Source organism: Cyclopterus lumpus, chromosome 6, assembly GCF_009769545.1.
Source record: "Cyclopterus lumpus isolate fCycLum1 chromosome 6, fCycLum1.pri, whole genome shotgun sequence".
Taxonomy (NCBI): domain Eukaryota; kingdom Metazoa; phylum Chordata; class Actinopteri; order Perciformes; family Cyclopteridae; genus Cyclopterus; species Cyclopterus lumpus.
Window position 1 is genome coordinate 17,644,232 of NC_046971.1, and position 13,118 is coordinate 17,657,349.

At 40.2% G+C, this 13,118-nt stretch overlaps 2 protein-coding genes across 2 annotated transcripts in view; both read right to left on the reverse strand.

Moving 5' to 3' along the window:
- The window catches only part of osbpl5 (oxysterol binding protein-like 5), a 44,000-nt gene extending 40,134 nt beyond the window's left edge, over positions 1 to 3,866 (reverse strand). The window contains 1 exon segment of the mRNA XM_034535170.1: positions 3,664 to 3,866. The gene's annotated coding sequence lies outside the window, so the exon portion shown is untranslated.
- A 2,937-nt stretch (positions 3,867 to 6,803) lies between these two features.
- Positions 6,804 to 13,118, reverse strand: part of ptprja (protein tyrosine phosphatase receptor type Ja) — a 43,672-nt gene continuing 37,357 nt past the window's right edge. Inside the window, 19 exon segments of the mRNA XM_034534441.1 lie at positions 6,804 to 8,348; positions 8,436 to 8,571; positions 8,771 to 8,931; positions 9,319 to 9,435; positions 9,906 to 9,958; positions 9,961 to 10,039; positions 10,264 to 10,340; positions 10,546 to 10,636; positions 10,883 to 10,970; positions 11,069 to 11,077; positions 11,173 to 11,217; positions 11,302 to 11,389; positions 11,488 to 11,567; positions 11,569 to 11,604; positions 11,767 to 11,804; positions 11,806 to 11,972; positions 12,116 to 12,265; positions 12,363 to 12,623; positions 12,772 to 13,035. Of these exon segments, the coding sequence (XP_034390332.1) occupies positions 8,202 to 8,348; positions 8,436 to 8,571; positions 8,771 to 8,931; positions 9,319 to 9,435; positions 9,906 to 9,958; positions 9,961 to 10,039; positions 10,264 to 10,340; positions 10,546 to 10,636; positions 10,883 to 10,970; positions 11,069 to 11,077; positions 11,173 to 11,217; positions 11,302 to 11,389; positions 11,488 to 11,567; positions 11,569 to 11,604; positions 11,767 to 11,804; positions 11,806 to 11,972; positions 12,116 to 12,265; positions 12,363 to 12,623; positions 12,772 to 13,035 (2,087 nt within the window). The 3' untranslated portion in view covers positions 6,804 to 8,201.

A 13,118-nucleotide genomic window follows, 5' to 3' on the forward strand; every position in this document is an offset into this window, starting at 1 on the left:
GGCAAGACCATAGGAGGAGAATGGAATCTTGGCACAATAGAGGATGCTAAAAGTGCCTTTGCTCTCTAGAGGCAGAGAGACAGATTCAATATGGAGCAGTATTAACCTAGATTCCCCCAGCAGGCGTCGGGGAAAGCATTTATATCTCAGGGGAAGTGGAGCTGCAGGAAGCCAGTTATCAAAGCCTGGAGTAGAACATGTATATTGTTAGCAGTCGGAATCAAACTACTAGTTTATAGACCTCAGTATCTCCTGGAAATGACTGGAATGTGTTTTGACAATATTGCCTGCTTAAAAAACGCTTTAGTACATTATTCCTCCTTGTACTGATATTCTGTATTTTGACATTTTGAAAAAGCTTTACTTATCAATGGCATGTGGAATTAAATATTATCAGTGACCATGACACTGCATCTAAAAAGGGAGACCCACAGAGCACAAGGTTGAATATTGTAGAAGCAGAATAATTTACGTGATGAAATGACAACAACAACTCAGAACAGTGAGCTTAAGGTCAACAACCTCTGTGAATACATTTGGGACAAAAAAAACTTCATTCTAGCTCTGACACAACATCCGAGCTAAAAAGAAAGCAGTGATTTTCCAACTTGTTGAATAAACAGGTAATAATCCATTTGGTTGGGCGTTTTGGTGGTTGACTGGTTTAAGGGGTGTAACATGACATATTAAAACATTACGTTCCAGACTGATTCGGGCAGTTAGGATCCCATTTCACATGTCTGCATTTTCTGTCTCTATTTACTGGCATACGTTCAAATGAAATACAAAAATAATACATTTTAAAAAAGAACGATACAATTGTTTCCAATAACTATAGTAATTTGAACCAATGAACAGTCCTGGCACTGTGAAAGTGTGATTGCAAAGACAGATTTGGCTATAAATTCCCCAGTCGTTAGGCTTTTACATGCATTCTTACAATGCATATTAGAGATTAAAGTGGAAATAATGGGGGGAGAGGAGAGAAGACATGTGACAAAGGCCCCCAGCTGGTCACAATCCAGTGACACAATAGTTAGCATCTTAAAGCCCAAGCCAGTGGGTGGCTTTCTTCTATAGAATCTGATCAACAGTATGTATTTGGGCATAGTAATTATTGAGTATTTCTCACAGCGCAACATGGAAGTTGGGACATCAGTTGCTGATTTAAAAAAAAAAAAAAACAGCACTAACCACCCACAGTTACAGCTCTTCACATTCTCACCGCTCTTTTCTCTTCCCTTCATTCAATACTCTTTCCCAATTTGTCATTCACGGCAGAGCAAAGCCACAGCTCTAGTTCATAGGCTTAGGGACCAACACCATTAAATATCGCCACCTGATTAGCGTACGATAGACTGTCACATGGTATGACCAGACTGTGGGTGATGCGAGATCAGTACCGAACATCACTATAAAATCTAGCCTATGTTGGAAAAGCTCAGGAAAAAATGCAATAAACATTGATTTGCTTGGTTATGAAGGATTAAGGCTCAATCAAATGAAGAGCATCAGCCATGGAGTATTTAAAGCAACACAGACTTGATCAAAACCAGGTATGCAAATAGGAGCAGACTGTTCTGACTGATCTCGTGCCCTATTTCTATTCCAATGACCTTCCAATGCCGGATATGTTTCCATCCCTGCTATTGAACCCACTATGCAGTCTGGCATATTACGGTCATTCAATATAAGATCAATTTTTGTCCAGTGCGAGTCTGACAGAGAACCCTAATACTGCATATCAGGCCTTCATCGTTCTATATGAACCACTCTGAAAAATTGAGTTAATTGAAAGTACAGACAGATCGCAGAAACACTGAGACAACAAACTTGACAGAGCTATGGCAACAAGAGAACGCGGGGGACAAGAGGCACTCTGTGAAACTGTCGTTTCTCAGTCAGCAGCAATTTCCCAAACGTCACCCGACATTTCACTTCCAGCATGCCGGTAATCATTTCCTCTTGTGCTTGGATAGTCTTCTTGTGAGCATTTTTCTTATTATTTTGAGTGGCACATTCCAGTAACCTTTAAAACTATTAACTAAAGAGCACTTCTGTGCTATTCTCATCTTCAGCTAAGCCCAACTCCACATAATACCACACAATTAAAGACGATGAGCTCTTAGATCTTTATTTGCACCAGGAATAGACAGAGATGTATGAGGCAAAGCGGCATTGTCATTATCTCATCAAGACATCAAATACTACAAGTATAATCCGACCCATACAACGATAAATAAGTTCATAGTTTTTTTAGGTTCATTGAGCTGACGCTCTTATCCAAAGTGACTTACAATCATACACCGTAGACACAGCTATGGGGAGAAAGTCGGGGTTAAGTGTCTTGCTCAAGGACAACGACGACTAGGGCTAGCCGCTGATCCTCTGATTGAAAGCCGGACCTGCTAACCACTGACCAACCGTCGCCCACCAATCAATACATAAAATGAACAACATTTTTTTTATAAGGATCCCTTAAATTAGCGTTATTTTTTTTGTGATTTAGATATGTACTGAGCAGAACATTTTGAAGTTAATTAGTTATTAATTCCTCAATACTGTCTCAATAATTATCTAGTGACACATATGCTGGTACCAATATGTGACAATAATGACTAATGTATCAGTATAGTTCTAAATCGCAACACTTAATTTGTAGTAATGTTTAACAAATAAGGCTGTTTTTGCTTAGTGTTGTATAATCTATCCCAATAAAAAACGGACATAGTGCTCTCAATATAAATTGAGAAAGGTCTCTGGCGAAAAGGTTGTTTACTAGTAAAGAACATTTCAAAGGTTACAGCTTTGGCATTACACCGGAAACGGGAGTTTCACGGCGATGAAGAGCCCTTAGCCTGCGCTGAATATACCGGTATTTGACATTTAAATGCCTCCAAGCCTCGCAACGCTTTTGCTTGCATTATGTCGGCACGGACGAGCAGGCTGCACGTCGCGCCCCTTGCTCGCCAAGCTGACGATGTAACGGGGCCAAGTATCACGATTCCTTTGAGTAACCGGAGCATTAAATACTACGACCATCCCCTGCGGTGACTGTTCCGCCACAGACACACACGCGCTGTTGTACGGCACAACAATTAACGTTACCCGTTGTGTTTGTAATCGGTTCAGTTCACCGTGACACTCGAAGCAGGCGGGACGGTGACACCGACAAGCAGGGTCGACGTCTCGGTCCCTCCGCCACCGGAGACGTCGGTTACGTTTTCATGGTTGCCATGCAAACAAGTGACAGCCAGGATGCAGCCGCACGGGGCGTCGGGTCGGTCCGCAAACAGCGTGGTGCGGCGAGGGTCTACTTCGTGGCAGCTAGCTCATGAGACGTGCCGCTACCCGACCAGATGGCGCACGGCACAGACGCAGATAACGTTACTATCGCCACTGACCGAATTCCCCCAAATATTGCGAGACTCGAATTACCGTCCGGGGAGAAGAGAAACAAAAACAAAAGGGAAATCCTCCCACATCTACCAGCTCGTGCTATCGGAGCCCCGCTAGCTAGCGTAAAATTAGCACACATAACGTACGTTAGTCTGATAAACACAAGCTCCGTTCGCTAAAAATAGCAAGTTCAGTGTTGCTCTCTCTCTCGACGCGTTGGCGTTGTGGCGCGAGAGAGCCTCGGAAATGTAACGTTAAACTTACTGTGTCGACCAGAGTGCCGTCAATACGGTTGATTCCGAGCTTCCTTCCCAATCCAGCGTCATAGCACGGGACTGTGTGGGATAGCTGGACTGAGGGGACCAGCAGGCGGGCTGTGGCGGACGGTAGCAGTCGGCTGGAGGAGAAGTTTCAACATGGAGAGCGTGGAGCCGACTGGATCCTGCTGCTGCGCTTCATCTGGCTGCTGCCTGCCTGCTGCTCCGTGAGGGGAGCCGGGGCGACACCTGTGGCGGCGGCAGCGCACCGCACCCTGCTGGAGATGAGGTCATTCTGTGACCCCACCAAAAGTTATCGTACATTTTCATCATCACGTGTACAAGTGTTTTAGGCCCAATTGTTGAGAATTAGTTCTTCATCAAGTCAACATGGTGTCCCCTCAACCTGGACGGATGCATCTTAAAGAAAGCATCGGGCAGTGTATGTCACAGTGGTGCATATAAAGATGTATATCTACATTTAATGTCACACGACACAATGTGAAACTAAAAGTCATACATACTTAACAGCCCCACTCAAAGACTGCAACAAAAATGTTAGACTAGACAATAATAAAAGTAATAAAAGTATTTTTTTTCAAAGTCACCAAAAAGAACACAACAAACATGGTAAGTTAGTAAAGTAAGCATGTAAAAAAAAAAAAAAATCTTATCTGTTTGGATTATTATCACTGATGCATTAACAACACACTACCACTAACACAGTATCTCAAAGTTGTATATAAGTACAGTACTCGAGTAGTTGCACTTCCCACCACTGCCTAAAAGAAAAAAGGTCATCATACCCTTTACATCATCACAATACATATGCTATACTGTTCACAGAGAGATGGCCCAGCATTGCAAGCTGCAGTGTCAAGTCTGAAAGTGTTCATGCTGCTACAGTGTAAACTTCACACTTTTTGAAGGCGGTTGATGCAAGAAACCTGCATAGCTTTGTGGTTGTGTTTTCTTCTTTTTAATGCGGCAAGAATCCTCTTTTTTTTTTGCATGTTTTAAAAGACAGCAAAAATAAGAAATGTAATCGTCTCAATCGGAAGTGGAAATATCCTGGTGTAATTAATTACGGTGGATTTACTGGCTCATACGCATTTGAGCACATAATTAAATTTGGATCACCCAGTTCTTTTTTGTCCTATTTTGATTTTCTATTTGCAGGTTGAATTTTCTGACATAGCAGCTCCAGCTGTATACCTTTTAAATGCAATGCACAGCACAGAAAACGATGAAGATGGCATTCAAAATGCCACATCTAATTTTAGATCCAACTTGTGGATCTGTGGAGACATTAAATAAGGATGATGAGTTTGGAAAATGTTAGAAATATCAGGCTTATTGACCCGACACGCTGACGAAATATTATATTACCACCATGCCAAGAGTGTCCTCTGTGTAAAAAGGATCTCCTAAAAAATACATACTGCACCATATCCCCCCCCTGCCCGAGTGTTGGCCTGATGTGAGCTGTAAAATTAGAACATTTTGAAGTGTCAGTGTATAAGGCTTCTACCTCATGTAGTAAGAAACATAAATACATTACTTATTTATCCTATGAGGGTGCACTTAGCACCCTTACAACCTCAACGTTGCTCTGAATAATGCAGAGGTGTGCCAGCTTCGTCCTCCTCTGCAGCATGCAGCATATTCCTTTGTTGCTTCTTTTGATCTTTCTATTCGGCTGAAATATAAATAACTATTTTCTTAATGAAGGTATCAGCCGTGCAGTGTCTTGTGAAGCTGTCACACAGATTGTGCAGAGGTTTGTTTTCAATGGTAAAATAGTACACCATACAGTGAGTACAATATTCTGAGTGACAACAGCATCAGATTGGATGACATTTAAAAGCAGCGTTATGAATTGATTTTATCAAGGGTTAAAAAAATGTCTAGGTAAGCTACATTGGTCGTGTTAACAAAGGGAACTCTTCCACAAGTAACGTTAGTTACAAGATATATAGCATGGCTGTAAAATGTAACGGTACCAGCTGATTGCGATTATGACTAGCTGCTGAAAACCTGACACAGATTTGACACAGAGGAATTTATTTGAGCAGAAAGCTGTCATAAAATGTAATTATGAGTATGTAATTATACCAAAAAAATGTCTGCAACTATACACAGAGACACAGAAGACTTAGTTAATGTGTTTAATAGATAGTTCAGTGGCACGTCAGAAGCGTGACGTGCAGGACGGCCAACGTAAATCCAACTGAAAAAAGGGAAATCTGGAGTTACTAGGATAAAATTCAAACTAAATCCACTCACCAAAGTCACGAAATGTGTACAAAGAAATGTAGTTATCTTAAGGAAATATGTTGACACACACACACATTGCTACGAAAGGCTCCTGACCGACAGCGTTGTTGCAGAAGCGTAGCACCCACCCGCCCTGTCAGCACTTTTATTGTCGTTTTGCACTGTTATCGCTGTTAGCACCATGAGCTGTTGAGAGGCATTCAAAATGCTCTCAATCTCGGATCTGGCAAACTTCTGTCAGCATTGAGTATTAAAATGACACGTGATTTTTTTGGAATTAGCTTAGTTTATAAAATGTCATTGCCCTGACTTATTCCTTGTAATATAAACGTCGACTGATATTCAGAATAGTCCTCTGAATCAACAATAAATGAATGTGTTAGAAAATAGGCTAAATTAAGTATATTCTGGAAATATTTCTTGTCGTTGTATCATTGGCCCTGGAATAAAAAAAAAAAAGTAACTTAATTTATTTTACCAGATAAAAAAGGTTTACCAATGGCGCTCTAAATAACCTTGTTCATAGAATGGCCTTATAGGTTAAAATATACCAATTCTTCATCCTACGCATAGCAAGTGAAGACCAACTGATCAGATTTTACATTTCAACCTGTAAGATTAACTTAAGATGCTAAGAATTTTCCTGGGAGCGCATTTTATACTACAAAATAAAAGCAAGAAAATGAATCAATTAAACATATCAAAGAAATTCTGCATGAGCTTCTAACAACATGAACACACATTTCTAAAAGAGAATAACTTTTAAAAACAGAAGATTGCATTAGTTGAGAGTAGAACGCTAGTTGGCTCTAGTGAATGGGCTGCACTCGCTCACTACACCGATTCAAACACACTACACAGCCATACATGTTGGGTTCAAAATGGAGCAACATCTTTAATCCCACATAGTTTCACACATTGAAGGATGACAAAGTATCAAATCTTGGCTCCTTTTACATTTATTTGCATTGTACCAGCAATCATCTCATGAAGCATTTCAAAAACATCATCCAACATTGTGAGCTTGTTTTCATTAAGTGCTTTCAATGGACATTGATTAAAAAATATCTACAGGCTAACCACACATCAATTATCTTTAAAAAAAAAAGCATACCTGCCTCATTGAAAGTTCTGCTCTTTAGAAGCTGAAAATAAAGCTTCTCTGGTGATTTCAATGTCACAGATAGACCAGATATGTTGGCAGGAAGTGACACAACATGGTTGTTTCTTTGAGGACAATGTAGCGAAAGGACATAAACAAAACAAAAACACTGGCGTGACCTTCTTCACAGTACACACTTGTACAGTAATAGATTTTATAACAACATACCTCCACAGCAAAATGTTCAGCTGTTATTGTTTTAAGTTCCTGAGCTTTCGTTTTTTGGCGATCCATCTCTTTAAAAAAGTAAAATTTAAACAATCGAATGTTGGGCGAATAGCAAAGTGTTAGCAAAACAGTTTCACAAAGCACTGGCCAGAATGTACTCAACGATAGGAAAATATCTGTATAGTTAAAAAAGTGGACAGTGTATAAAAAGAGAAATGCATCCAGTGCATTATTCGCTACAGTGCATATACATACAAACGTCTCTATACAACAAACAAACAGAACTCCTTCATTCAAAGACATTGCACATTTCAATTCATATCGGGAAACTGAAGGTTTGTCTAACAGGCAACTACAAAGCAGTCCCTGTTTGTCTTTTTCAGTTAAAGACAACAATAATGGAGTGCCACCTACTGGCACGAAAGCATACAGGTTTTTAAAGGGCACATAGTATTCATACCAGCAATTATTTGTCCAAGGCAATTCCCAAGGTTCAACATTACAAATGTTTCTTCATTAAAGGTGTCTGTAATAATATCTATACAGCATCCAACATATTACCTGAGCAGAAAATGTAATCAGCAGTAAGTCATATACAGTAGTAAACAAGCTTGAAATAAAAACTAAGCAATACAAAAACCTGCAGTTATAAGAAAGTGAGAAAGAGATCTTATCTTTGACCAAAGTTGACATATAATCCAAATATTATTGGTCAGTGATTATGTCCCCTGTTGTATCTCCATATACAGCTCCCTTCATGATCAAACATTCAACATTTTCAACTAATAAATACAACAAAATATGGGTTTTGAATCAGAAAGCTACAAGATTATTAACAAAAGCGTGACAGGTATAAAAAAATAAATATAGCGCAATCAGTTAAAAGTGTTCCTTTTTCAAATGTCTGCGAAGTAGAAGACCTGAGTGTTTTCTCGGGGCTATGCATCGTGGAACTCGCTTTTGAAGAAATCTAAGTTCTCGTAAATAGACAGTGCAGCACTGTTCTGGTAGATTAGATCTACATTGGTTCCAGTTCTTGATCTGATGATGTCCATGGCACACTGGTTTAAGAACACGTACTGGTCCTGCAGGGATACAAACGTAAAATGAACTCTTCACAGAACCCTTGCAGTGTGACAATCGTAATAAAAACCTCTGTGACTGTGTCCCACCTCTGTCTGCACCATAAGGGGCCGGTGCATGCGCAGATCGTGGACGATGCCGTACAAGTCCACAACATTTTCCCTTTCAATCTGGAAGATCAAACGGTCGATGGCAATGAAGGTTCCTGTGCGTCCAACACCAGCACTGAGTGTGGACATCATAGACACACAGACAAGGAAGGGAGGAGAGAAAGACAGAACAGCAGATCAATCTTATTGTCAAAAAGTGTGTGCGTGTGTGTGCGTGTGCGTGTGCGTGCGTGTGTGTGCGTGTGTGTGTGTGTGTGTGTGTGTGCGTGTGTGCGCGCGCGTGTGTGTGGTGTGTGTGTGTGCGTGTGTCGGACCTGCAATGGACCACAGTAGGAGAGTGTCTGGAGTATTGGTCCATGTGCTCTCTGACCATGTGTCTGAAGCTGATGAGGAGCTCAGTGCTCTGTGGGACTCCGTGATCTGGCCACGCTGTGAAGTGGAAGTGATGCACTGAACGTGTCTCTGCTGTTTTTACCTGAAGGACAAACATGCACACAAACTCAAAATAGTTGCGGCTGAGAAATCAACATGTACGGACTCTTGAAAATGTATCTTATTTCATTAAATTAGAGTCATAGGCTGTCATTCAGAGAAAGACATGTTCCCTATTATTGACAAGTAAGACTGTTTTTTTACATTGGAAACTTATTGGTTGCAAGGATTCACCTTTTATTACAATGTTACTTTTCATCACACTCCTTATAATATTAACAAGGGTTCACTAGGGTGTTGTTAGTTAACTCATGGAGTTGACTGTAGGACTAAAAGTGTTAAATAAGCATTGATTGGTGATCTTGTCTACTGACATTTAACCTCCTAAACATATTTGTTTCTTTGTCATGTGAAGCATCTCGCCACTTACATTTTTTATGTGAAATTCCCTGATGGTCCAGTCTTCAAGTTTTGCTTCAGAGGTTGTTGTCACATTAATGTTTTCAAAGTGCTTGGTGCCATGATCCCAGTATTGCTCACATTTCACCTGTAAAAAAAAGACAAAGTACTCAGTATTCATATTCAAAATATAGAAATCTAAATTACATTTGAACACACCAGTTTTACTTTGGTATTTCTGACAATCAGCTGTACAGCTTGTTTTAGGTTGGATTTTAAAAGAGACCTTTAATGCATTGACGTGGCCTATTTATTTTTGCTTCAACCCAGACAAAATGTTTAAGAATACGCAACGTATCATATTTTTATATAATTCTCTTTCTTATTAACCTGGTTTAACTTTTTACATGTGTGAATGAATGTTACTGCTTTACGTTAATAAAGCAATTATAATATAATGCAATAACAAGACACAGCATCTTCACTTATAGAGGTAGACAAGCAGATGTTGATGATGGTACACAATTGTTTTAACATGAAGGATGCGTTCGGTGTTAGTGATTCCATTCAGAATGAGGCGTGTACAACAACAGGATGACGAACACTGCTGCTACTCACTCGTCCCTGTTCGATACAGCGTGTCAGCATGACCAGAGTCTGGACGTTCTTCTCCAGATCATCCTCCAGAACTCGCTGACTGAGGTGGGCAACGGACCCTGAGCAGCGATATATTCCTTCCTGGAGTTGTAACCCTGTCAAATAAAGGTCAACCAACACACAGAACACACACATCCATCCTGTTCAGTTTTTTAGGAGGTTCTCAAGGGTTTCACAAATCACTTTGGAAGGAGGTGGAATAGTTTAATATCATTAAGGCGTTAAGCAAAAGAATGAGTTATGTTGTTCAGAAGAGAGTTTATTGATACTGAAGCAATGACTGAGACAGAGAGCTGTTTTAAAGAGTGTCAGTACGCACCGGCATGTAGTTAGCATTGATGTAGTCATCATATGGACTTCCATGGATAATAGAGAGTTTCACCCTAGAGGAGTCATCTAGGAGGTGAGAAAAGAGGGTAATTGAAATGAAAAAAATGTATATGTCCAAGAAGGTATGGCAGCATTGATGTGTGATCATTTTGATAAAATGGGATCCCGTGAAAAATGGGATAATGATAGTAGATACAGTGTGATGATGTAGTTTAAAGAGTGTGGAGAGTTATAGTTGAAAGCAGCAGGTTGATTGGTCGAGGTTACTCACAAGGAAGCACGTTGTTGTAGCGGTTCTTGGGTTTGTTCTCCAATGTCTGAGCGTTCATTTTCACCTGAGCTGTACCAACAAGCTTCAGGTCCTTTTGAAAAGAAAGGAAACACGTGTGATGGATGATTGGACAACTCACTTATTGCCCACAATCTGGTGCATGTGAAGTACCAACAAAACGTAATATAAAACTTGATTAAATCAATATTTAATATATTGGACATTATTTTTATGTAGCTCCTAATGACGATTCAATATTTTTTGAAGCAACCACTGCCTGCTATAAAAAGGTCAAATTATATATCAGGTGCATTTGAATATGAAGCAGATTTTTTACCTCAAACTCTTCAGCAAAGCCACAGTTTGAGTCTGCTCTCTGCTTCTTGTAGTAAGCCGCATACTCCTCCACCCTCACAGCCACACTTCTGCTCAGATGCACACCAGAGGTCAGAATAGTCATACGTTTTGTTTTGTGTCAAAATGTGAAAGACGTGATCTGATCATTCTTTATGATTATACTCACACTTTGGCTCTGGGGAAAGAAAAGAAGAAAAAGCAATGTTGACCACTTTTATTGAAACATTGGCGTCCATTTACTTTAACTTATGGTATGAATTAAAACCTAACCTCATGGATTGAATCTGGATGTCTGGCGATTCTTTGTTGGATAACCTAAAGACCACGAATAAAGAGTTAGATTTGATCGTGACACTATGACTCGGCAGTCATTTTCTATCATTGATGACGATGACAAACCTTTTCCAGTAGATAATGAAGCCAATGAGGATGATGATGAGAACGCAAAAAATTCCCAATGTTACTCCGACAGCAATGCCAATGACAGCTAAAATGTAGACAGAAAGACAAAGACAGAAGCCAGTTAGAGTTTCCTCTCATTATGGGAGCAGTAAATAGCTAAACCTGTGGCTCTGAATGTGGTACCTGGGTTCTGTGGGAGTTGAGCAGCAGGAAAGAAGTTGGTTATACTTATCAGTGAATTTTGACCATTCACTAAGGTCGTCTTGCAGATCCAGACTGGTGAACAACACAATAGCATATCTGCAGGATTGAACATATCAGTTAAGAGATTTACGCATTTATTACACTTTTACATTTGTTCCTATTCTCTGAAGCTCTTAAAATTCTATCATCGAGAAGTTACTAGATCATGCTATTTGCTTATGCACACCAATTAATTTCAATATTGTTTGCGGTTCTTACTGGTATCTTCCATTGGCCTCCAAAGCACCATTAGTGTAAGCCCTTCCATTTGGATTTGTTTCCTATTTCTATGTTCAGATGGCTCTCTCCTCCACTGCGTGATAGGAAGGTGTTCTCTACAACTGTTGCCATGTATACTGGGGTATCCTTTTCCTGCCACTGTTTATGAGTTTTTCCCACATACTCATTTGAGTCAGAAATGTCTCCTGAAAAGACAGGAAGGTTCTTGTTATAAGTTTAATGTCTTCATCATATGAATCAAATAAACAGCATATCGTCACTTCAGCACTAATTATTTCCGTTATAATTACAACACTCCCTGACATTAAAAATAGAAAAAGAAACCAACCAGGGGCAGCATCTGTCACCAGCACCCCGATATGTGTGATTGGCCCATTGATGCTGTTCAGCAGGCTGGTTTTGATCTGAAGGGTGAACTTGTTGTATTCTTTGTTGCTCAACACCACAAGTGACTCATAGTTCTCTGGAATGGGTGGGTCTTTGTGTGTGCGTGCGGAGGGGAGAGAACGTTTTTACTCAAATACATATTACTTACATGGGAACGTTTTTTTAATTTATGAAACATAATGTCCTACTTGTGATGCCTGTCCAGCAGGAACGAGTCACAGAGGTGCTGGGTGGTCCACAACTCTGAGTCGTCACATTCAGAAAGTATTGAGTGTCGTGACGGAGGTTGGACACAGTGTGATTACAGGTGTGTGTCGTATTGCTCTCGCCATCCCTTACAGTGACCTCGAAGCCAGAGTATTGTCCATTGGGCATGTTACAGGTCAGGATGACTTTAGCGTTTCTGCTGTTTGGACCGTAACATTTCAAGTTTTTCGCTGGGCTTGCCTCTGCAGCATCAAACAGAAATGATTTTCATGAACATAACAGCAGCATTATTCCCCAATTTCCATGCATGCTCAGTTACAGAACAATATTATTTGAAAATATCTGATTGCAACAAGTCTATATCAAATAATCAAGCTGTTTTGACCATACTTGTGCAGGTAGAATTCCATCTTGGAGCACCTTCGGTTTCATCAAAGGTCTCTGTGGTGACACTTATGTTATATTGTTTGCCAGGATCCAGGTTATCAAGCATATACATGTGTTCTCGTATTAATCTACCACTAATGGGCCCATCTGTGCTTTGCCAGGTCAGATAGTAACTATAGCTTTCCTGGTAGTCATCAGGTGCATCCCACATGACAGCGATGCCCTCGTCTTCTGAAGAAACCGTAAGAAGGTTCACGCTCAACGGTCCTGAATTGTTTAAAAGAAATGTGAGGGGTGTAAATGTTACCAGGACAGTAAAGGTGAAACATGACAGTGCGTGCATGTTGGTT